This window comes from Lynx rufus, unplaced genomic scaffold, assembly GCF_022079265.1.
Source record: "Lynx rufus isolate CCGP_SWC_20201006 ecotype Redwood Valley unplaced genomic scaffold, mLynRuf1.p SCAF_4, whole genome shotgun sequence".
NCBI lineage: Eukaryota > Metazoa > Chordata > Mammalia > Carnivora > Felidae > Lynx > Lynx rufus.
Genome location: NW_025814856.1, coordinates 154,891,111 through 154,917,815, shown reverse-complemented (window position 1 = coordinate 154,917,815; position 26,705 = coordinate 154,891,111). Strand labels below are relative to the sequence as shown.

The window sequence follows — 26,705 nt, the reverse complement described above, 5'->3', positions numbered from 1 at the left end:
TGAAAAGCAGCATAGGGAAAAGAACATAAAATTCATTCAATGCAAGTTTAATTAAATGGGATTTAGTCACTCATTTTGAGCTATAATGAATTTATGTCTTTCAATGCATAATTTCATTCCTCTTTTACAAAATTCTAGATAATTAGTCGTTCATTTAAAAAGTATTTACTGGGTGCATCTTGCACTAAGTACTAGGAAGACTGAGCAGCAAATAAAGCAAAGTCCTTAACCTCATGGAGGTTCTATTCCACACAGAATTCCACACAGATATGTAAGCAGTAAATACTGTAAGTCGGCTAGTAAACAAAGGTTATATTAAAAAGGTAAAGATGGACAGAGAAATAAGATTGTAATCTTTTTACAGAATAGGCAGGAAAGGCTTTTCTGGTAAAATAGCATTTAAGCAAAGACAAAATAAGGTAATCAGCCATCTCAAAGAAGGTTGCTTCAGGTAGAGGGAACACAGGGGCAAAAGCTCGGTCGGAGGTAGGAGAAAGTTCAGCATATTGAAGGACTAAAAGATCTGTTGGCTGGAATGAAGTCAGCAAGGGGAATAATTCAGGGTTTTAAGGGCAAAATGACCAAGTACCATATCATTCAAACTAGGATGCTTTCAATGGTTAATTATATAAAAAGCAAGGGCGAGCTATTAATAAATATGCTGACACAAGACATAAACTGGTACCTACTTACCCCAATCTCAGATCGATTACTTAAAAGCTATGGCAAGGATTTCCACTTCTCATTAAGTGAAATGGAATACCTTTTGGCTGACGTAATTTATTTCACTTTTTAAAGGGCATATTCTGATTGATGTATGAAAAACAGATTGAGGTAGAGAAGGGGATTGGCCAAGTATAGAAAAGTGCCTTGGAGTACAATGGTAGAAATTAACGTTCTGGCCTCAATATCTGAAGACTTTCTATGTACAAACAGTTTAAATATCTTTTCAACAAAGGGACTAATTTGCATTAATCAACTGGTAAACAAGAACACTATCAACATTTAATGTTCCTATTCATCCTAGATTTCAGAAACAACAATATAAACTGGCTGACACAACTGGTCCCTTTTATTAGTTTTTTAGTGTTTGGAGCAGAAACACATCACTGAAAGATCCTAAAAAGTACTATGGGGCATCTAAAAGAAATGCAGGTTTTTCTTTCATAACAGCAAATGCTCTAGTATACAGGGAAAAGTTCTTGAGAAATAATTAACTTTAGAGTTAAGAGTACTCCAAAGGTTTCAGAAAGTAGTTATCTGAACAAGAAAAATTGTAAGATTTGACAAAGAATGACAAAGGGCATTCTAAGTGGGGATGGCTCACAAGAACGACTCAAGGATAGGAATGAAAATTGCACACAAAAAATCTAAAAAATGACGACATACACCATGCTTCCCCACCTTTCTCAGAAAAAAATTAGCAACTACTAAAACTTTTAAAGAATGTCTTCAAAAAGACGTCAAATATTAATGTCAAAGCTTTAAAAAGAAAGTGTTCTCTTGTCCTCTTTAAAGATATAAGTGCCCCTCTGAAGTTTTTTGTGATCTCGGTACAAAGTTATAAGCAATAAACATATAAAGTGAAGACCAGGGTATAAACTAATAAACATTTCAGTTTCCCTTCAATATCTCACTATGGATCCCTCTTTCAAAAAGGTATTCACTATTCAACCTGCTTATATTTTCAACAGGTACACCCTACATCCTCCCTCCTTACTTTGATCTGTTTCTTACATGCACCACGAAAATTATTGTCGCATATTTAGCCTGCACTTCTAAAGATTTCAAAGAAATATTCTAAAATATTTTTAGCTTTCCCTTTTTTTGTTGTCCAATAGGCTCTATGCCCAACGTGGGTCTTGAACTTACAACCCTGAGATCAATAGTTGCATGTTCTACCAACTGAGTCAGCCAGGCGCCCCAATGTTTTTAGTTTTCCCTTTAACTCCAGGGCACTGTATATATTACTCCAATAAAATTAGGCTGTAGTTCATGAGTACCTTCTGACCAGTTTCATCTTAAAACAAAATGCCCATACTTGAACTACAAAAGAAATTAAGAGTACTACTCTATTAATTCTCATTCATTTTTAAAAAATATTTAATCTATGAAAACAACATCTGGAAAAAACCCAACTTCAATACTTATGTACATTTTGTGTAAAACTTACCTTTTGGGATTCTTGCTATGTGATCGAGACCTGAAAAAAAGAGTATCTATTTTTAGAAAAAAAGACTAATAAAAAGTTCAATGCACTGTTAAAATTACATTCTTCCTGATTTCTAATCTTTTAAAATGTGTATTTATTTTGAGGGAAAGAGAGTGCAGGAGGGGCAGAGAGAGATGAAGAGATGGGAGAATCCCAAGCAGGCTCCATAATGTCAGTGCAGAGCCTGATGCGGGGCTTGATCCCACAAATCGAGAGATCATGACCTGAGTCAAACAAAACCGAAAGTCAGATGCTCAACCGAAGGAGCCCCCAAGGCACCCCCTGATTTCTTACCTTTTCATTCTATAAATATGAAACACATATGAACGTGTGCAAATTTTTCCAAAATACACCACAAACCGTACAGACTTCCCCACCTTGGCATATGAGATCCCCTATCTAGGATACCTAGCTCTCTAAGAGAATACACTCCTAGGAGGGGCACCTCAGTGGCTTAGTCAGTAAAGCATCCAACTTCAGCTGAGGTCATGATCTCATGGTTTGTGATTCAAGCCCTATGTCAGGATCTGTGCTGACAGCTCAGAGCCTGGAGTCTGCTTCGGATTCTGTGTCTTCCTCTCTCTGCCCCTCCCCGACCCATGCTTTGTCTCTCTCAAAAATAAACATTAAAAAAAATTTTCTTTTTAATTACAAAAAAAAAAGAGAAAAAAAACATGATCCTGGGAGTAAAAACCACAATAAATAACCATTCACTAATTCCCCAGGAAATACTTCCCAGCCTGGAAAAAATTCGTTATTTATATCTCTGTCATCTTTTCTTTCCCTGTGGGAACAGGGTAAAATTTCTATTATCTGAGATATATTCACTTTTGAACTATAACCTCATAACGTAATCGCTACAACACCCAACTCAATCTTACAATATCTTTCTTAACATGACACATGATACCCTTATTAAAGCACTCTTCACATTTCTTGGCATATAATTAACACTCAATAAATAGTAATGGCTAGTACTGTGGTTACTAGGAAACCATGGGTGTCTTGTGGGGAAGACACAGCACAACTGAAGGATGAGCTTTGGACTCATCCTGATTCAAGTTTTAACTCAGCTGCATCACTACCTGTGACCCAGACAGATAATAGATATCTTCCCTCAGCTTTGTTTGCCATTTGCACAAGCAGCACAGCAATGTAAATTTCACAGGCAATTGTAAGGATTAAATGAACGAATATAGGCCAATTCGTAGCACAGGCCTGGTACATAACAGGCACTCAGTAAGTAATAGTAGTTTTTATCGTTATCCTTTTCAATACCATAGCTGGAATCCCATCTTGTATAACTCCGTACTTGCTTGTAATTTCTCATCTTTCATTCTTAGTTCTGATACTTCCTCAAGTTCACAGGTTAAAAAAAAGAAAACTTCAAACACATTTCTGAAATAGCGTCACATTTTACCATCGATGTTAAAAGAAATTTGCCAGTTGGCAACAAAGGAGTAAGATGTGGTACACTTTCTTGTCGGCCATAGATGTGAAAATGCAGTCATGGCAAAGAATTTTTGTTCTCATCCAACTATCATTTCAGTTGAATTATATAAATTAGTGGCACTATATTCAGAATTTTAAAATGAGATTTCTAATGCCATTTATACAGTCTTATAAAGCTAAGCAATATTCCCACAGAAAATCAGTGTACACAAAAGAGAACAGTGATAGAGCTATGAGGTAAAATTTATGGTAAATGAAGAACATATATATCAATGGATATACGACAGCACTCCCCTTAAAAAGGGAAGTGTAGTTTTGTTTCATTTCTTCACTGCAGTGCAAAAATATTACCTGCTACAAGTCATGTAACACAAAGTTAGTTTAAACATCTTGAAAGAGACTATGGTAAAACATGCTCAAAGCCTGGGGGAAGTTGCCATGACCAAGTCACATATCATAAAGGGTTTTAATTAGGCACAAAATCTGCTGGGAAGTATTTAACTTCCAGAGATGTGTAATACAATTAAGGAAACACTATAAATGAGAACTACACATAATTCTTTTGTGGCATATCTGTCCATCCTGAAGTTGTTAAAGAAGTTATGTACGTGAGTTCAAAGAAGGTTCCCACCACGATGCCACACAATTTGCTGCCAATGGGTAAAAGTGGCTCAGAACATTAATGTTTAAATGTTTACTAAATATGAAGAATATGACTTTATCAACTAATGAATACCAATATAAAAATTGCATACATTTAGCTATTATTAAATTAATACAATCTTAAAAGTTTATAGCTCCTAGAACTGAAGAAATATAGAATCAAAGCACAATGTAAGATAACCAATGAAACAAACAAAACCCAAACTAAGAATAAAGCAGATCACAAAAATAAAAATAGTTTTATACCAATCTGGTACAAACGCAGCCATTATGAAAACCAGAGGGCTAGAAAGAGCTTTGTAGTAAATCTTACAAAAAATAAGGATGTGACTCTTTACTCACTCTTCCATACATGTTGAAGGAAATCACCCTGATTTAAATGGCTGTAAGTTAACATTTTTATCAACACTGTTTCACATAGTAATACTTTTAAGAGTAAACAGAAATTTCCCACATGCAGATTTAGTAACACCGAAAATCCTGTATTAATCACATCTCTTTTTAGAGCCAGGGACATTCAACATCAGATAGTTGGACTATTCAGTTCATCACTCCATACCTCCTCAGCTTCTCCCTTTCTTCTCTCTCTCTTTCTTCTCTTCGTTTCAGGCGTTCCTGATTTCTTTTCTCCTGTTTCTCAGCTACAACTCTCTTAAAAGACAATGACAATTCAAATAATAAAAAATGAGAAGCATTAGTTACTGAGTCCATTCTTAATAAGAATTATCCTACACTCTACGACATGTGGTTCCCAATATAGCACAGGTAACATCAAAATCTGTTTAATTAACAGTTCAATTAAAAGTTTTACTGGGTAAAATCATTATGCAAGTCTAGTTTCCAAAATGTTTCTTCCCCCCTTCTGGGGAACATTTGTAAAATTTCATGTTTCTTCGTGACTTAATATTTCAAAATCATTTCTACAAGACTTTTCTCCTTTGAATATTTTCAAGCATTACTTTGTATATTTCAAGTCTTTTTTTTTTTCCAGTAATCTCTACACTCACGACCCTGAGATCAAGAGGAATATGCCATGCCAACTGAGCCAGCGAGGTACACCTATTTTGTATTTTTTAAAGAACATTAAGCACTATAAATCACTATAAGCTCCCATTCTCTATGATTTCCAAAATAAAAATGTCTTCTGTCACTTCCAATTACCACCTCAATTCTGCTGCTTCAAAAAGTACCAGTAAAAAGCTAAATAGTCCTGTTGCTAGCTCTGTATCTGCAAAGATTCCCAAACAGTACTATTTTTGAGTTTTAACTTAGACCCCAGTAACCATGTGAAATAGTGAAACTTAGTCATTTAAAAAAACTTACCCCAAATCATCCCAGTTACTCAGAATACTTAGAAGAGCTCACTGTTAATTACAAATACAGAGACGTCCCTAAGTGTTTCTGACTCCACATTATTTTAAATGTGAAACTATAGATCTTGGGTTAATTTCAGTAATAAAAGTCACTATCCAGTGATTGCCACCTTTGAGCCAGTCTCCTACTCATAACAAAATGCTACAGTGCCAAAATTTTTAAAAAACTAGCTGCATCAGGGGCACCTGAGTGGCTCAGTCAGTTAACTGTCTGACTTTGGCTCAGGTCATGATCTCACAGTTTGTGAGTTCAAGCCCTGCATCGGATTCTGTGCTGACAGCTCAGAGCCTGCAGCCTGATTCAGATTCTGTGTCTCCCTCTCTCTCTTGCCCCTCCCCCACTCGCATGCTTGTCTCTCTCAAAACTGAATAAATGTAAAAAAAGAAAAAAAACAACAAATAAAACTAGCCACACCAGATTCTTGAAAAGTAAATGGACTATATCCATTTATTCTGATCTTTAACCTCTTTAGAAATACCCTGTTTGTTGTTTTCCTGTCTTCTCAAAAGAATTCAGCACAAGTAGGAACTATACTGCCTTTCTCACAATAGTGGTATACATATGTTAAGTGATAATAACTGTCCTTTTTTTAAAGATAGGTTTCATTCTAATTCCTTTCTGAAACAGGAGTAGGAGCATAAAATAAAACTAGAGGTCCTACAAGCTTGTTATGAAGAACTGCAAAATATTTCAAAAAAATACTAGACTCATTTTCTCAATCTTCCTTTAAAGTAAATATTATAACGGGGCACCTGGGTGACTCAGTTGGTTAAGCATCCGACTTTGGCTCAGCCATGATCTCACAGTTCATGGGTTCGAGCCCTGCGTTGGGCTCTGTGCTGATAGCTCAGAGCCTGAAGCCTGTTTCGGATTCTGTGTCTCCCTTTCTCGCTGCCCCTCCCCTGTTCACGCTCGGTCTCTGTCTCAAAAATAAACATTAAAAAAAATTAAAGTAAATATTATACTGTTTATTTTATAGAAAATAGAATAAAAATTTTGGGGGAATTTGTATGAAACAATTAGTTCAGAACTCAGTTTGCAAGATTCCTAATTCAATGTCCTATCCAACACAAAACACTATCCCCCAAAATAAGGGGACAGTATTTAAAGTCTGTTTTTCAGACATCATCCATTAAACCAGCTGTTATCTCCATTTATAATCCTACTCTATTTGGTATGAATTGTTAGCAGAATTTCAGCCAAGATATTACACAAAAAGATAACTAATACATATCAAAACGAGTGATTAAATTAGATAAAGTGAAGGATATTAATTTACCAATGTACCTTTAATTCTTCAAGTTTCTCTCTTATTTCAATAAATCCCAGGTGCAGTTTACCCCCAAAATGATCAGCCAGTCGTCTATCATTATCATGAAGACCTAAATAGGCAGAGCAGACTTCACAGACTCGAAGTTTCTGTTGTTGGAAACTGGAAGCCGGCATAGAATTCCTATAAACTTCCTGAACAAAAGTGAGAAAAACAATATTCATATAAACCTCACTGAGTCATATCACTACACAAAATACACTATGTACATATAAAGAAAAGTTTTCTGATGAATACACAAAAGTATGGCTATTTTGTTATGAAAATCATGGGTTTTCCATTACCCTCATCCTCTGTCCTTGGGACCTATCCAATGGAAGTAAACTGTATTTTGCCAAGAACTACTGTAAGAATTCTACCATGACATAGAACACGACTTTCGGAAAGGCCTTCTCAGTGTTCTGGGTTTTCTTTTCTGCAATTTTTGTTAAAAATGAAACGAAGCAACCCCAAAACTATATACATCAGTGAAGGATCAAGAAAAAAGTCACCCACACTGGCAGAGAGGGAATGAATGTCTTTGGTATTATTACAGTTTCCTTCTACTGCCTTCTTACCCACAGGTCATTTCTTTTCCCTTTGGAAATATGGACAGGGCATACAAATGATAACATTTCCACCAAAAGCAATAGTTCTATAAGCAATGAGAGGAAGTGCCTTAACAAGAGTAAGATGTCTTACACTCAATCATTTTTCCTTACTGAAAATATTCTGGTTATCGTCTGACACAGCCACCTCTCTACCTAAAAAACATTACATTTCTTGGGGCACCTAGGTGGCTCAGTTGGTTAAGCGTCCAACTCTTGATTCGTGAGATAGAGCCCCACATCAGGCTCTGCAATGATGGTGTGGAGCCTACTTAGGATTCTTTCTCCCTCTCTCTGCCCTCCAGCTCTGCTTGAGCATGTGCATGCACTCTCTCTCTCAAAATAAATTAAAAAAAAAACTTAAAAACAAAAAAATTCTATTTCCAAGCCTTTATGCAGCTTTGGCTTTAGAGATATTTAAGTGGACATTGCTGGAGGGAATATATAGAAAAGTTCTTTCAAAGGGAGTCAGTAAGCTGAGAAAAAAAATCACTAATGGCTGTTATCACCTGTGGATCAGAAGTGATGGGAAACAATATTTACAGTTTCAAAAATGTCAATACCAAGGGACGCCTGGGTGGATCAGTTGGTTAAGCATCCAACTTCAGCTCAGGTCATGATCTCACCATTTGAGTTTGAGCCCTGTATCAGGCTCTGAGCCTGGAGCTGGCTTCAGATTCTGTGTCTCCCTCTCTCTCTTCCCCTTCCCTGTTTGCATGCTGTCTCTCTCTCAAAAATAAACATTAAAAAAAAGAAAAAAGTGTCAATACCAAGACACTTATTACAAAAAGGAAAGCACTGTAACTTCACAGTCGAAAAAGAGGCAATATCACCAGAAATGGGACAAATTACTAGCATGTGCCTTCTGATGCATATAACATTACTTAAATGGTACTCCTGTCAAAATTCTAATCAAGAAGAAAATCAGACAAACCCAAACTGAAAAACATTTTACAAAATAATTAGCCTGTACTTTTCAAAACTGTCAAGATCATGCCAAAGACTAAAGTTCCACATTAAAGAGGGCTAGAGGAACATGAACAAATAAATGCAGCATATGATCTTGAACTGGACCTTAAACAAAGAAAAAAAATTTTTATGTTTATTCACTGATTTTGAGAGAGAGAGAGAGAGAGAAAGAGAGAATCCAAGCAAGATCCACACCATCAGCACAGAGCCCAATGCAGGGCTGGAACCCACAAACCGTGAGACCATGACCTGAGCCAGAATCAGGAGTCAGACACTTAACAGACTAAGACACCTAGGGGTCCCAAAGAAAAAAATTTTAATAAAAGAGAACATTATTGGGACAATTCAGAAGAATCTGAATAAAGTCTTCCAATTAATAGTATTGTATTAATCTTAATTTCTGATTCAAATCACTATACTGCATTTATGTAATAAAATATCCTTGTTTTTAGTAAATACACATTGGAGTATTTGGGGATAAAGAGGCTTCACAGCTATAACTTAATGTCAAACATTACACATACAATACACATACAATAGGAGAAAAAAAAGGAAATGTGGTAAAAATGTTAATATTTGGAGTCCACGTGAAGGATATAGGGGCATTCCTTACACTATTTCTTTTGCATCTCTGGAAATATTTCAAAATAAAAGTTTTTAAAAAAGATAAACACAAACACATGATACACAGAGGCAAGTCAACTCAATTTTTGTGCCTTACTATTCCTTTTTCTAGTTATGCAGTAGAAAGGCTTTAGGCATAGTGGCCATATTACCGCCAAAAAATGATAAACATAAAGATGAATCCATATAATAAAGATGGCTGAACATAAAGGTGTAAGTAACTTGTATACTAGATGGAATCATGGAGCTGCCATATCAGCCCTAGACTCCCTAACCACGAGTATTTACTAAAGGAGAACAACAAAACCCTTTTTTGGTTAACCCACTGTAAGTTAAGTTTTCTTTTATGTGCAGTTGAACACAATATAAAATGGGCAAGCACATTTTTTAAAGTACTGTCCTTAGTAAAAATCAAATGCAGACAAAATATAACAGATTAAAGACGTTAAGCCACTGTGTGATACTAGAAAATCTTCAAATACATATGCATGAAATTTCATGAAAACAAAACATGCAAGTAATAATATCACTATGTTCGCTACCAGAGTCTTTGGGGGAAATGAGCTATAAAATACTCTGCATTTAAAAATTGGGGCAACTGGGTGGCCCAGTCAGTTAAGCATCTGACTCTTGATTTTGGCTCAGGTCATGATCTCATGGTTCGTGAGATCAAGCCCTACATCGGGCTCTGTGCTAGCAATGAGAAGTCTGCTTGGGATTTTCTCTCTCTCCCTCTCCTTCTGCTCTTTTGCTCGTGCGTGCACTTCCTCTCAAAATAAACATTTAAAATACAAAAATTCAGTGTTTATTTTCTGGATTGGTATTAATTACATTTCAAGAAATGCTAATTTGAGAAACTTAACAGAAGACCATGGGGGAAGGGAAGGGGAAAAAGCAGTTTCAAACAGAGAGGGAGGAAAACCATATGAGACTCTTAATTACAGAGAACAGAGGGTTGGGGGAGGGGGGCGGAGGAGAGGGGAAAATAGGTGATAGGCATTGAGGAGGGCACTTGTTGGGGCTGAGCACTGGGTGTTGTATGTAAGTGATGAATCATGGGAATCTACTGACAATCAATTCTATTTAAAAAAAAAATAGGTAATAAAAATATAAAATCTAAGTTAAAAAAAATAATAAAGAAATCCTCAATATTAAGACTTCAAAAATACTAAGAAGGTTACACAGCATATTCTTTTCCATCCTATTACCTTTAATATATATTTATATTTAAAGTAGATTCCAGGGGAGACTAGGTGGCTCAGTCGGTGAAGCGTCCGACTCTTGATTTTGGTGCATTTGGTGCAGGTCATGATCTCATGCTTCATGGGACCAAGCCCCACGCTGGGCTTTGTGCTGACAGCAGAGACTCCGCTTGGGATTTTCTCTCTCCCTCTTTGCCCCACCCCTGCTCATATGCATTCTCGCTCTCAAAATAAACACTTTAAAGTAGTTGTTTTTTTTTTTAAAGTTTATTTATTTTTGAGAGAGTGCAAGCAGGGGAGGGGCAGAGAGAGAGGGAGACACAGAATCTGAAGCAGGCTCCAGGCTCTGAGCTGTCAGCAGAGAACCCAAAGTGGGACTTGAACTCACAAGCCGTGAGATCATGACCTTGAGACAAACTCGGAAGCGTAACTGACTGAGCCACCTACTGCCCCTAAAGTAGATTTATTATAGCTAGCTCTTGCTTTTTAAAAAAAAAAAATCCAGTCTCACAATCTTTGCCTTTTAGGTGGAATATTTAGACCATTTACATTTAATGTAATTATTGGTACACTGGGTTACATTTAACATAATTATCGGTACACCACTATGCTATTTATTTTCTCTATGTCCAATCTGTTGTTTGTTCCTTTTCTCCTGCCTTCTTTTGGATTAAGTATTATTTAGGACTCCATTTTATTTCTACTATTATACTTTTTTCCCCTCCAGTGGTTTCTCTGGAGTTTACAGTATACAACTTTAACATCTAAAAAAAGCTAAAAAGACCTTATTAATATCAGATCAAGATTTGAAAGCAAAAGACATTACTAGGACAGTTCAAAATAATAAAGGGCCCAATTATTCAAAAAGACACAACAAACCTAAAGGTGTATTAGCCTAATAATAGTTTCAAAATACATGAAGCAAAAACTGACAAAACTGAAAAAGATAAATCCACAATTAGAGGTAGAGACTTGAATATTCCTCTCAGTAAATAAACAGAAAATCAATAGGATGTGTAAAGATTTGAACAATTAATCAACCATCCTGACTCAACTGACATTTACAGAACACTCCATTTAACAAGGGAGAATATCATTCTTTTAAAATGCAGATGGAACATTTACCAAGACTAAATTCAGGACACAAAACAAGTACTGACATATCTAAGAGACCTAAAATCACACCAATGTTCTCTGACTGCAAGAGAACTAAATTAAAATCAGAAAAGAAAAATATTTAGAAAAAAACAAATATATAATAACACACTCCTGTATAACCCATAGATCAAGGAAGAAATCACAAGCAATATTAGCAAATATTTGCATTGAATAAAAATAAAAATACAACATGTGAATTTGTGGGATACAGCTACAATCGTGTGTAGAAGAAAATTTACAGCAGTAAATGGGCTAAAATCAGTTATCTAAAAGAGGACAGAATAAGAAAAATTAAACCATGGTGTGATACAGTTAAGAGCAATGGACACTATGGTAAAATGGGAGAATACAACCTCATCTGAAGGTATCCAGCTTTCTAAAAAACATCAGGTGGGCAAAACAAAATAGAACTTTGTCTTCAGACATTAGATTTTGACCTGTGCTGTGAAGAAAGCATAAGAGGAGGCTGCCAAAGTACTATGTTTGTACTGAGGTAGGAAGAGAAGAAATGCAATGGTTGCCATGGTGTTAAGCTGGGGGAGGGGAAGGTATCACTATGACATTTATGCACTCTGTGTGTTGTGTGTGTGTGACTGTTCTGTAAGACTACCTAGTTTAGTTCATTTCATTTACTAGTTACAAATTTCAACAGGTCAATGGCTCTAAAGTAAAACAAACCCACAACTTTTGATACATAATCCATTAGTATGATACCAGCTAATTAAAATAATTTTTAATTGGCTTTAACTTTTCAGCAATTTCCAATTAAATATATGTTAAGAAGTACGGACAGTAAGGCTCTAGATAATACTATAAAGAATTTCATTACCTCTGCTTCTCTTTTCTTTGCCCGTGCTTTCTCTACTTCATCCATTACTTTTTGGGATTCTTCCACATTTCCCTCAGCTCCTAGTTGTTCCACCTTGGCCAACAACTTACCAATTTCTTCATTTAATTCATGAACACGTTCTGCCTAGAAAGCAACAGAAAAGAAAATCATGAATAAAAAGCACAATTATCAAAGTTCAAAATATTTCACAAATGCTCAGAAAAGACAAGTTCTCTAAAGCAAGAGGAGTACAAATAATGCTTTCTGAGCATATAATACATGAACTGGTGGGATATGAGGATGTTTTGAGCCTGCGTGCTCTCACTACAGTGAGGTCAGGAATACAAATAATCTCAATTTAAAACTATTACTTCCCAACCTCTGCTTTGGCAGTATATTCCAAGTATAAAATATCTTTTTTCACACAATCTGGCCCTATGTACCTTTCCAAACCATCTCTTGCTGTTCCCCCACTTCACAACACAATATAGTAGTTACACCCAGTTACTCAAATTTACTCTTAATTTCTACCTCTGTGGGGGCGCCTGGGTGGCTCAGTCGGTTAAGCGTCCGACTTTAGCTCAGGTCACGATCTCGCGGTATGTGAGTTCGAGCCCCGTGTCAGGCTCTGTGCTGACTGCTCAGAGCCTGGAGCCTGTTTCAGATTCTGTGTCTCCCTCTCTCTCTCTGACCCTCCCCCGTTCATGCTCTGTCTCTGTCTCAAAAATAAATAAATGTTAAAAAAATAAAAAATAATAAAAAATAAAAATTTTCTACCTCTGTGACTGCAGAGGGATGTCATCCCTCTTCCTGGGATATCATCCCTTATCTCCCCTTGCCTGAATTCACGTATGTCTATTCACTCAACAAGATCCAATTATTCTGTGAAGCATTCCTTTTTATTTCTTGTTTATGTCTATTTATTTATTTATTTTAAGAGACGAGAAAACGCAACCAGGGAGGGGCAGAAAGAGAGGGAGGGAGAGAATCCCAAGCAGGCTCCACACTGTCAGTGCAGAGCCCGATGTGGGGCTCCAGATCATGAACCGTAAGATCATGAATGACCTGAGCTGAAATCAAGAGTCGGTCGCTTAACCGACTGAGCCACCCAGGTGCCCCTCCACGAAGCATTCTTGATCAATCAACACATTTCACCCTACTTAATCATAAACAGAGAGAGCCAAAGCCGCCTTTGTACCATCTTTGTATCTTTTATAACAACTACTTTTATATACATTACCACACCACTTTCAAAATAGCTATTTATATTTCCCATCTTTGTATTTCCAATGCCCAAGAAACAGCATAGACTCAAAAAAAAAAAAAAAAAGGAGTTACAGGAATGAACTGGTGCATACGCTTTAAGTCAAAGATATGACTTTAGAGTCCCAACAGTTTTAGCTTATTGCCCAACCGATTACCAGATGTGTAAGTTTGACCATATTACTTAACCTGAATCAACTTCCTCATCTGAGAAGCAGGAATACTAGTATCTCACAAAGTTGTGAGAAATGAGAAAATGTGCGTTGCACATACACTACACAGCACATTACTGATTTGTCACTATACGACCACAGCACTCCTTCTCCCTTAGCCTTAGTGAATGTTTTTTCACTGGGATTAATTCTTGCCTTGGGATTCTGTCCTTCTCCTCCTCCTCCTCACCATCATCCTGAGAGTGTAGTTAGTTCATTCCTACTGTTTTAATGGTATATGATACATACACCGTCTTTATTTTGGCCACAAAGTTAAGTATTCAGGCTACATGGCCAATTATATTAGCTAAGATTTTAATTTGATGTGGACATCCAGTCCCAACAAACTAGTGTGCCAATAATCTTTACTTCTCAAATGTCTTTCAATCCAAAATATTCATCCCTCGAAGAAATTCTCAATGTTATTATCATTTTCTTACCTCTTTAACAAAAGTGGTATTTTTCTTTCAATATCCATCATAGAAAAATTGGATTATGCCCCAAACTCTTTACCTTTCCTTGTATCCATTTCTTTGTTATGTAACTAGTAATATCATACACATTCTGATTCTGAATTTGGCCTCGTAACTGGCTTTAGCTAACGGGACAGTAGCAAACATGACAGAAGGAAAAGGCATGAAAAGCACTTGTATGACAGAGCTATGACATTTTTTTTACACCTCTACCACTACCATGAGAACATGGCCAGGCTAGCCTTCTGGGTTCAGTAGCCTCTGGACGACTGTAAGACATGTGAGTAAGCCCAGCTGAGATATGAAGATCCTCCCAGTCAAGTTCAGCCTAAATCACTTTTTCAAAATTTATTTATTTTGAGAGGAAGAAAGAGTGTGAGCAGGGAGGAGCAGAGAGAGAGGGAGAGACAGAATCCCAAGCAGGCTCCATGCTATCAGTGGAAAGCTCAACGCGGGGCTCGATCTCATGAATCATGATGTGAACAGAAATCAAGAGTCAGATGCTTAACTGACTGAACCACCCAGGCACCCCCAGCCTGAATCATTGACTGAAGACTCAAAGGCTAAATACTACTGTTTCAAGTCACTGAGTTTTGAGGTAATTTGTTAAGTAGCATTTTTGTGGTGATCAATAATCAATACAAGGCCATATAAACCAGGATAGCACTGATGGGTGTTTTTCAACCATGAGATATCAGATCCTTGCACTTTAGGATCCCATCTTTAGAGAATTTTCAGAAGTTCTCAGGGTGCCTGGCTGGCTTAGTCAGCAGAGCATGCAACGTTTGATCTCAAGGTCATGAATTTGAGCCCCAAGTTGGGTGCAGAGATTACTTAAAACAAAAGACCGTTCCTCAAAGAGGAGAATCCATTTCCCTTTGTACATACATTTCTTGAGAAGTGGATTTAATGCTGTCATCCAAACTATCTGGGTAACTCTGCCTCCATTCTACATTTTCATAAAACGTACCATCTTGAATGGCACAAAATGTTACTAAGTAGTAAGTCATCAAATCAAACTGTAATACAGGGAATTCTTTTGGATTCTCATTAGAACAAATCAACTCTATATATGAAAAATTAACACATTCTAGTTATTAAGGAATATTAAAAAATTATTGCTAGCTTTATAGCTTTATGGATATGATTTTATGGTTATGTTTTAGAGGTGGTATCATGTGACATACTGAATTTGCTTTTAAAATAATGAAATGAGCAAAAAACTGATGACTACAAATCCACTGGGATTTACTGTACTTTTCTTTCTACATTTCTTATTTGCACTTTTAAAGTTTATTTATTTGTGTAATCTCTACACTCAATGTGGGGCTTGAACTCATGACCCCAAGATCAAGAGTTGCACTAAAAATGGACTTACCATATGACCCAGAAATTGCATTCTTGGGCATTTATCCCAGAGAAATGAAATGCTTATTGCAGTTTGATTGGTGTTAACCCAGTAAATGGAAACAACCCAAACATCTTTCAATGTGTGGCTGAACTGTAATATATCCATACCATAGAATACTACTCAGAAAAAAAAAAAGGAATAAACTACTGATACATGCAACAACTTGTATGAATCAAGGAAGCTGTGCTGAGTGAAAAGAACCATTCTCAAAAGGACACATGATTCCATTTATATAATATTCAGTAAAATAACAATTATTGAGATGGAGGTCTCCAGAAGACAGGGGAAAAGGAGGAACAGGTATGGTTACAAAGAGGTAATATGAGGGAGTCTCAAGGTTGATGTTACAGGGAAGTAACATAATTATGATGGTAGTTACCCAAGTTACTTACACATGTGATAAAACTGCACAGAGCTATACACACATACACACACAAGTGCACACATAACTGGTAAAATCTGAATAAAATGTTGTGATTGGAGTGGTATGAGTATCTTGGCTTTCATGGTGTACTACAGTTGTATAAGATGTAAACATCTAAGGGGAGGCTAGAGGAAGAGTTCAGAGAATTCCCTATATATGTCTCTGTAATCTGTGCAAGTAATTATTTCAAAATAAAAAGCTAAAATTAGTGAGATGAAACTATACTTTGTACTAATGAAATTATTGACATTCTTACCTTTGCGGCCACTTCAGCACTAATCTCTTCTTGAGTCTCTGCTAATCTTTTCTTGGCCACTTCTGTTCTTCGATCACAATCTGCAATGAATGACTGCAGATGATCCATAGCCTGCAAAGTTTAATTAAAAGACAATTAGATATTTCTTAAGAAGTATCTTTACTAAAAACTGTATTTTTTAAATGCTAAAATAAAAGTAAAAAAGTAACAAAAGCAGATTCAATAATAAAAATACTACTCATCATCTATCAAACTGGCAAGGAATAAACATAAATAATTCCCAGGAAAGGTAAAGCCCCTGATTTTGGCTCAGGACATGATCTCTGGTTAGTGAGATTGAGTCCCAGTGTCGGGCTCCACGCTGACTGCATGGAGCCTGCTTGGAATTCTCTCTCCTTGTCTCTGCCCCTTTTGCCTTCAAAATAAATAAACTTAAAAAAATCCACATTGCATTTAAGATCCTCCCTCTTTCTATATAAACATATTTACAGACGCAAAAAACAAATATAAAAATTCTATAGATTATTAAAGGGCCTCATATACATTAAAAATGTGTTGGTTTTCATGTGCTTAAATTGATGTTTCTGTAATCATTATGGATTTACTGGAAAGATACTTTTCAAAAGAATATATGCATTGAATGAGTTTTATGCATTGAATGAGTTTTACGCATTTTCTTAAAACACCCAGTTTCACCTTATATTTTTAAAAAATGTTGCTCATTGGGACATCTGGGTGGCTCTGTCATTTAAGCATCGGACTCTTGGTTTCAGCTCAGGTCATTATCTCATGGTTTTGTGAGTTTGAGCCCCACGTCGGGCCTGCACTAGCAGCACAGAACCTGCTTGGGATTCTCTCTCTCCCTTTCTCTCTCTGTCCCTCCCCTACCTGTGCTCTCTTCCAAAATAATAAAGTTTAAAAAAAATAAATAAATAAAGTCTTAAAAAAAATGTTGCTAGTCAACAAAGCATCTTAATTTAGTACTGTCCTTCATATAACCAAAAAGATTAATTTGCTAAGAGCCTTTGCCTGTAGAGATATTAATCCATATTCAAAATGTTTTACTGCAAAAAATAATCTAACCCATTAAAGCAAAAATCACATACATCAAGTTCAAAGAAAAAATCTTGTTCTTTGGATGCAATTTCATAATCTGCTCTTAAAGCCAGGTCATGGACTTTGAGACACTCTCCAAGATCCATTCTCTAGGGGAAAAAAAAAGACATTATTGATAGAGCAAACACATTTTGCAAAAATTCATTAACAATCACAGTTCTCTTCAAATTACATATTAAGTCTCACAGGTGCTTCTTTATTTACGGACTTCCAAATTACGAAATTTCATAGACAAGTATAAAACTTGGTGCCAGAAAAAAATAACATCAATTCTGACCACCAGCAGATGGAAGGAGTGATCACTTTTGTACCTAAGAACACATGGACAAGGAAAACAGCCAGAATCTAAAACAAGCTTCTAGCAGCCCATTAACACAGAAAAGATAACATTAATTTAAAATCAAACTAAAAGAATATGTAAATCAGACTGCCGAATTATAGTCAGTATTCTTTGAAGAACATTCTGATTTTCAAATAAAGATGGAGTCCTCAAAACATGAGACCAGTAACCTCAATCTGGATTTCAGACAAGACTGCAGGTGAACTAGTAAAAAGAAATTTATTAAGACTCAACAGAAGTTCACAAAGAATCAGTACCTAACCCTATTAACAAGCATACGTAGGGGCGCCGGGGTGGCTCAATTGGTTAAGTATCTGACTCCTGGTTTTGGCTCAGGTCATGATCTCAGTTTGTGGGTTTGAGCTCCATATCAGGCTCTATTGTTGACAGCATGGAGACTGCTAGGGATTCTCTCTCTCCCCCTCCCCTGCTCGCTTGCGTGCCTGCTCGCTCTCTTGCGGTCTGTGAGTTAGAGCCCAATGTCTGGCTCTGTGCAGACAGCTCAGAGCCTGGAGCCTGCTGTGAATTATGTTTCTCTCTCTGCCCCTCCCCTGCTTGTGTGCTCTCTCTCTCAAAAACATTAATAAAAAATTAAAAATAAACTTAAAAAAGGTAATATTCAAAAGAATAGACCAGATAAAATTTAAAATAAATAAATATGAAGTCCTATAGTCATATCTAAGAAGACAAATTTACAAATAATTAGCTATGAACAGAAAATTAAGACAAATTTAAAAACATACCAGTCAGGGTGCCTGAGTGGCTCAGTCTGTTAAGTGTCTGACTTCCTGATTTCAGCTCAAGTCATAATCTCATGGTTTGTGGGTTCCAGGCCCTTGAAGGGCTCCAAGCTGACAGCACAGAGCCAGCCTGGAATCCTCCCTCTCTTCCTCAAGAGGCACCTGGGTGGCTCAGTTGGTTAAGCATCTCACTCTTGATTTTGGTTCAAGTGATGGATGGAGCATGGAGCCTACTTGGGATTTTTCTCTCTCTCTCTCTGCCCCTCTCCCGCTCATGCACGTACTCTCTCTCTCTCAAACATTAAAAAGAAAAAATCTTCCTCAAGAGTTAGTGAGTTCCCCGATAATGGAAAGATTCGAATATGGTTTAGACAACCAATTATCTAGGATACTGAGGAAAAGAATATCAGGTACTATCAGGTAGCTTCCTCTTTCCAAGTGAGACTTTATGACAAAAATAATAAGTTCCTCTGTAAAACTATTACCTCAATTTTTAATTACATAAAAAGAATGAATGGGAAAATACAGACAATATCTTCAAAGCGATCCTTTGAGAAATAATAAGGAATATTCACTAGTATAATAAAAGTCCTTATCACACTTGAAGACTAGCACGGATCACTGCACTGCCAAGGATGCTGAGATTTTTCCAAGCTCCACTTGTTACTCTCATTCATAAGTCTATGGGTTAGTTAAGAAGTCTTCTAATGACAATAAACAGCCAACTGAAACTTGTTGATGTGTGGAAATTCAAAGCTGCTTATCAAGTGGCATTTTTAAAAACCTATAGAAAAAAGTTTAACAGTCTTAAAATTGTAGGAAAGTAAGACAGAAATGAAAGAAGTTAACTGCAAAAGAAGGCTGTTACCATCTTTGCTACACCAGTGTGTTTCTTAATCGATATCTTAACATTAATCACTCCAACAACTCCCTTTATATGTGTATTTCTATAGCTATAGTGGTTAATGGGATGCTATACTTATTTCCTAAAATGTTATGATGTCACAGTTGGAAATGCCAATGATCCAATGCAGTGGTTCTTAACCTAGACCCAGGGTAATACAGATGCAAGAATTTGAAAATAGGTCCAAGCCCCACTGTCCAAAGAAAGAATTATAAAAGCCTCTCCGGTGTTTTTAATGTACAGTGTTGGGAACCACTCACTGATCTAGTTTTACTCCCATTCTCCAGACAAAGAATTAAGGCCTAGAAAGATGGCTTTATTCCAGGTACTTACTAGAAAATCTGGTTAAACTGATTTCTAGTCTAAAACCATGCCAGTTCCAATTAAATCGGTACTAACTTACCTTTTAATATTTCTAGGTAACAATCACTCCCTACAACCTCTACATACTGTAGATACTCAAAGCAGTTATCTACACTGCCTTTCCTCTAGTTATCTTCCTATCTTTATCCTCTGCTTAACTATATTTCCAATCTGTTCTCACAAAGATCTAAAAGTAGTGTATAAATCTTGTCTCACTGTGTTTTAAACATCTGTTACCCACCCATACTAAACATTGGCAGGAATTCCCCCACTCTTATCTTTAAATTTACATCATATAACCAACAAAAGGAAAAACCCCAACTATGTGGATCAAGACAAAATGAACACAAAAAGGACACAATTATACCACTGTAGTAAGGGTGGAATTTTGGTAAGAGGAGGAGAGTTGGATGCCTTGGAGGAGGATTTGTGGAAGGGGGAAATTTTTTAATACCTTACTAGAATGTGAGCTTCACAAAGACAAGGATTTTTTTTATCTGTTTTATATACTATGTACCTGTGGCCTGGTATATAGGAATGTTTAATAATATCTTTTGAATGAATCAAACTGGTAAAAGAGGACAAAGAACAACATTTGGCACAGGGAACCCTGAGCTTAACAAGCAAGGGTGGTCAAGATGCAACCCAGGACGTGGGGCTCCTGGGTGGTTGAGTCAATTAAGCATACAACTTCAACATCAGGTCATGATCTCATGGTTCATGAGTTCGAGCCTGGCACTGGGTTCTCTGCTGTTACCTTGGAGCCTGGAGCCTGCTTTGGATTCTGTGTCTCCTGCTCTCTGCCCCTCCCCCACTTGCATTCTGTCTCTTAAAAATAGACAAACATTTAAAAAAGGGGGGGGAGGGCACCTGGGTGACTTAGTTAGGCGGCTGACTTTGGTTCAGGTCATGATCTCATGCTTCATGGGTTTGAGCCCCGCGTCAGGCTCTGTGCTGACAGCTCGGAGCCTGGAGCCTGCTTCGGAATCTGTGACCCCCGCCCACCCCCGCCCCCCCCGCCCCGCATCCCCTTCCCAGCTCATGGCTCTCTTATAAATAAATAAACGTTAAAAAAATTTTTTTTTAAAAAAAGATGCAACCCAGGACAAAAGCTCCGGGTCTGAGCTCTCAAGGGGAAGGTCTTTGCCTCTCCATGGATTAACAACTTGGCTGGGACTCCTTTCCTTTCTAAGTATAAGTAGTTAAAGCTCTTCTCTCTTTTTTCCTATGTGCTACTGTCCTCCAGGAAGTAGACCACCTGGGCTTGATGCTATCCTCGACCATGAGCCCTACAGCTAGGCTTGCTTACAACAGCAGATTTGGGGGCCAAAACGTTAGGAAATGCAGTAGCTGTTTGTTTATTTATTTATCTGTATGTATGTATGTATGTATGTATGTATGTATGTATGTATATGGCCTCAGTGCTTATCCCTCAAGGATTTAGCAGGACAGTAGGTATAGGCAGAATTTTCAGAATTCTAGATACTAGTCATCTGTCTTCCTGTCCAGATCATCATGACTGAGCATGTACATGCATGCAGAGAGTATTTAAAATGAAAAACAAGCAAGCCAAAATAAACACAAGTACCTGCTACTGTAAAAGAGAGTGAGGGGTAAGTATGCCCATGTTAATGCTCTCCAGGACACCAGTCATCAAATTAAAAAGCCACTACAAAGGGAACCATGGTAGAACCACACTATGACCAACTATGAACCAATCCTCAAAAGCCAAATCAATCCCAGGGCACCTGGGTGGCTCAGTTGGTTAATCATCCAACTTTGGCTCAGGCCATGATCTCACCGTTCCCAAGTTCAAGCCCCGAATGGGGCTCTGGGCTAACAGCTCAGAGCCTAGAGCCTACTTCAGATTCTGTGTCTCTCTCTCTGTCTCTACCCCTCCCCCACTCATGCTCTGTCTCTCTCTGTCTCTCTCTCTCAAGAATTAAACATTAAAAAAAAAGGGCAAGATAAATAAAAACCAAATCAATCCTGACTTCTTCACTGATGGTTCAAGAGTACTTTGAACACAAAGTGCACAGATATTTGCCCCTGCTTCTCTTCTGACATAATTAAGCTTCAAAGTGAACAAATAAAATGTTTGGCTATTTATTTTAACTTATAATGGCTCTATTTGTGATGAAAGCCATAGGAAGAGATTTGAGTTTTAAATTTAACAAGTAATTTACTTCATAATTAAATTCTTCCCACAAGTTTATTATTCTTGGTGTTTTAATTAAAAGGCATCTAAATTCTCAGATTGTAAATGGGAAAAATGCTTTTTAATTTTTTTTATTTTAGAGAAAGAGCACATGAGTGGTGGAGAGGGAAGGGGGAAAAGAGAGCAAATCCTAAACAGGCTCCACACTCGGCAGAGACTGATGCAGGGCTCAATCCCACAACTCTGATATCATGACTTGAGGAGAATCAAAAGTCGGACACTCAACTATGCCACTTGGGTACCCCAAAATACTTAAACTTTTAATTGAATAAAATCAGTTCTGCATTTTGTCTCCTCCGTCTTAAATCTACTTCCTCCATGAAGTCTTGACCAAATAACTATATATGATTCTGGCAACTTCTCTTACAACCTCTCAACACTTTGTACTACCTTTCACTGTTTAACAAACTTGATTCTGTTAAGTGCTTTGTTTTTTTTTTAACGTATACATATATTCTTTAACGTTCATTTATTTTTGAGATAGAGAATGCGCGCAGTGGGGAGAGGCAGAGAGAAAGGGAGACACGGAATCAGAAGCAGGCTCCAGGCTCTGAGCTGTCAGCACAGAGCCCAATGCGAGGCTTATACTCACTACTCATGAATCACAAGATCATGACCTAAGCCGAAGTCAGATGTTTAACTGACTGAGCCATCCAGGCACCCCTGTTAAGTGCTTTTTTAAGTGTTGTTTTGAAATTCCAAAAATGAAGGTTATCTCCTTAAGTGGACTTTAAGCTTCATGAGGAAAATGGCTTCTCTCATTTTTCCCTTCCTACATAAAAGACCAGGTTTTACACAACCCATGACTACTAAATAAACTTGACGATTTAACATAAGGAATTCTAAGAACTTGGAAAAACAATGAAATAAGTACACAGAGGTTAAACAGACAGAAGTTTAACAATGATATTTTTGATGTAAAAAATTAGAGACATTTTAAGAGCCTAGGAACAGAAATTTGATTAACTGAATTATGGAACAGCCATATAACACATTATATAGCCAAGAGAAATGATGATCTTGATACTAAGTGTAGTAAAGAGATGGCAAAGAAAAATGCAATAAAAATGCCATTTTTGTAAATTCATGGAAGCACTGCTGTTTGATATTGGCTGAATTAAATGCAATGAACTAGTATTATTCTTAAAGTCAGAAGAAAAAAAAAATCAATGAAGTCACTTTAATTTTGGACCAAAAAAATCTACATAATAGGAACAGAAGCATGTGGAAATTATACATCAAAATCAACAAACATGGTATTATAGTTATACGTATATATTATATACATTTTAGTGTGCTGCCAGGTGTAAACGAACGGCAGTAATAGGTTAATGAATAAATCTGTGATAGAAACTAGGCACAGTAACTACTTCAAGAATTGCAATATTCTTGCTTTGTTGTATTTAGTACATTTGCTCAGGCCCATGAGCTAGATCCTAAGGGGAATTATAAAACAGTATTATCATTCCTTCTATCAAGGAATTTATACTCTCTAGACATCAAACTAAAGCAACGGTTGCAAAGATACACAAAGAAGTACAAAGATTTCATTGCCACACTGTGCACCAAAACCAAAAACTATTAACATATTAATAATCACTGAATAAATACTTTAGGAAACAGCCATATTATGAAATATAGAGACATGTTTTAAAAACATAGACCACTGGGCGCCTGGGTGGCTCAGTTGGTTGAGTGTCTGACTTCGGTCTCACTGATCTCACAGTCTGTGAGTTTGAGCCCTGCGTCGGGCTCTGTGCTGACAGCTCAGAATGTGGAGCCTGCTTCAGATTCTGTGTCTCCCTCTCTCTCCACCCCTCCCCTGTTCATGCTCTCTCTGTCTCAAAAATAAATAAAAACATTTAAAAAAATTTTTTTAATAAATAAAATATAGACCAGTAATTTGAAACTTCTCCAAGTTAAAAAAAAAACAAAAAACTGGGGCGCCTGGGTGGCGCAGTCGGTTAGGCATCCGACTTCAGCCAGGTCACGATCTCGCGGTCTGTGAGTTCGAGCCCCGCGTCGGGCTCTGGGCTGATGGCTCGGAGCCTGGAGCCTGTTTCCGATTCTGTGTCTGCCTCTCTCTCTGCCCCTCCCCTGTTCATGCTCTGTCTCTCTCTGTCCCAAAAATAAATAAACGTTGAAAAAAAAAATTTAAAAAAAAAAAAAACAAAAACAAAAAACAAATCAAACAATATAATGCCATTTGTTAAAACACACTCACACATACTTGTAAATGTACAGAAAAGAGAGTGAAAAAGGTTTAGGTTTGGGATGGGGGATGACATCTAATAGTAATTATTCATATTTTATGTTTTCACTTATACTCGAAGACTATATTGTCTAAGTAATTAACAAAATAAGATACAATGGGTACTCAGCAACACACAAGACCTCCCTTTACATGTCATTATCCATTTAACACTGGTAAATTCCCTAAGTCTGTCCAAACTTGTCTTTTCTCAAACACTTCAGGATTGCTTTATCAATCCAATTACGAACTCTGACTAGATCATGGGAAATTCTGAATACAAATCAACATGTGGAATTTGCTCTATTAGGCAAACAGGAATGCTTGACTACTTGGACAGAAATATGACGTGATAAAATCTGTATTTTAAAAGCATTAACACCACACTACTAGATGGACTGACCAGAAGAAAGAGATCAAGGGTGGGAAAGGCTAATATAAGCCAGAAATAAATCCTTAGTATCAAATCAGAAAAGAAAAGAGAAGGCAGGTAATGGAGGTAAAATAAGGGGCTAAAGAGGAGTAAAACCATTTTAAAGATGGGAAGGATCTCTGAAATCTATTGCACGACTACCTTCCTATAAAAATGGAAATCAAGGCTCAGAGAAATCTTTTTTTTTTAACATTTTTTTTTTCAACGTTTATTTATTTTTGGGACAGAGAGAGACAGAGCATGAACGGGGGAGGGGCAGAGAGAGAGGGAGACACAGAATCGGAAACAGGCTCCAGGCTCCGAGCCATCAGCCCAGAGCCCGACGCGGGGCTCAAACTCACGGACCGCGAGATCGTGACCTGGCTGAAGTCGGACGCTTAACCGACTGCGCCACCCAGGCGCCCCAAGGCTCAGAGAAATCTTAAGATCATAAGGCTAAGATTATAAGCTTAGCAGGAGTAAAAATTTAAGTCCAGTCCTTAATATCACTCAATATTCTTTCAATAACACAATGATTCTCAAACAACTAATTAAATGGAACTACCACCTAATCAATTAACTAACTGGAAATGAAGTGTGGAGAGGAGAAAGTCAGGAATCTTAACCAAGGCTTCAAGTATTTCAAACATGAGCAAACAATGACGCCACCAAAAGAAAGAAACTAAATAAATCGGGAGAGCTGGTCTGTGATGGAAAACATTTGTCTGGACATGTGTAATGTGATATAATAGGACATCTAAGTAGCAGTGTCCAGTATGGGCTTTCTTTATCCAATTAAGTTTTCCAAACAGACAGATTGACATATTTCTCCTTAGAATTACATCTCAATTATTCTTCTAGGAGACCCTCTTTAAAAAATTATATAGAAACCCACATCTGACCTCCCTAAGTCAATTTATTAACAAAATTCTGAAAACTATTTCTAAAGAACAGTACCACCTGCAAGATAATAGTATACTGCCACAGGAAAATTTAAGGAAGGTGAGCAAGAATGCTGGGGAAGAACAGTATAAATTTCTATTATCATACTTAAAATTTAAAAACAAACCCCACTGCTTGGTAATTTTCTCCCCCACTGCTTGGTAATTTTTATTTAACTTTCTAAAAACCTGTGTTCATTAGAGCAATAGTTTCACTGTTATTTAACCTGGTTTTAATTCATTCACTTATTTATACTGCTTAGTCTGTTTAAAATAATTCTTCCTACTTGTCTTTTTATGATGTTGTCTTACACTATTTTAAGAGTCTCAAGAGTGAAAGACATAGAAATATGATAAATAATTCACAGTAGAAAAATAGCAAGGTATCAAAGAATAGATAGCAACAATGGTAAAGTGCTAAAAGGAATACACACCAGCTAGAGAACAAGTGAAACAGTGACATGACAGCAGGACAGAGCGCACAGGAAATACAAACCTGTGGCCATTTGAACCCTTCCATATACCTTCCAATGCCAATGCTATTTTCTAAAACAAATTGCCTACATTTTGATTCTTCTTGCACCTTCACTTTCTCTCTTCACATTTGTAAAATCTCTCTTCCATACATGTTCAATGTTTGAGTTAAGCCCCAGCTCAAGAACAAGAGAAAGTCGTCTAATATGGCAAACCCTTGAAATAACAAAACTTGGGTATGAGTTTAAGTTATGACATATTATCTTAAAAAATAAAAATTAAGTAGGGCGCCTGGGTGGCTCAGCCAGTTAAGCCTCAGACTTCGGCTCAGGTTATGATTTCCTAGTTCGTGGGTTCAAGCCCTGCGTCAGGTCTGTGCTGATAGCTCAGAGCCTGGAGAACTGCTTCAGATTCTGTGTCTGCCTCTCTCTCTCTGCCCCTCCCCTGCTCACACTCTCTCTCTCAAAAATAAAGATTTAAAATAAACACATAAATAAACACATAAAT

At 37.0% G+C, this 26,705-nt stretch overlaps 1 protein-coding gene across 6 annotated transcripts in view; it reads right to left on the bottom strand.

Annotated features, from left to right (window-relative positions):
* LUC7L2 (LUC7 like 2, pre-mRNA splicing factor) overlaps positions 1 to 26,705 on the bottom strand; it is a 57,949-nt gene that overhangs the window by 6,272 nt on the left and 24,972 nt on the right. For all 6 annotated transcript variants that reach the window (XM_047094685.1, XM_047094683.1, XM_047094689.1 and 3 more), the window contains 6 exons: positions 17,546 to 17,644; positions 16,440 to 16,550; positions 12,401 to 12,544; positions 6,989 to 7,165; positions 4,887 to 4,978; positions 2,174 to 2,203 (listed from right to left, as the gene is read on the bottom strand). In XM_047094685.1, coding sequence (XP_046950641.1) covers positions 2,174 to 2,203; positions 4,887 to 4,978; positions 6,989 to 7,165; positions 12,401 to 12,544; positions 16,440 to 16,550; positions 17,546 to 17,644 — 653 coding nt within the window. The remainder of the gene's footprint in view (positions 1 to 2,173; positions 2,204 to 4,886; positions 4,979 to 6,988; positions 7,166 to 12,400; positions 12,545 to 16,439; positions 16,551 to 17,545; positions 17,645 to 26,705) is intronic.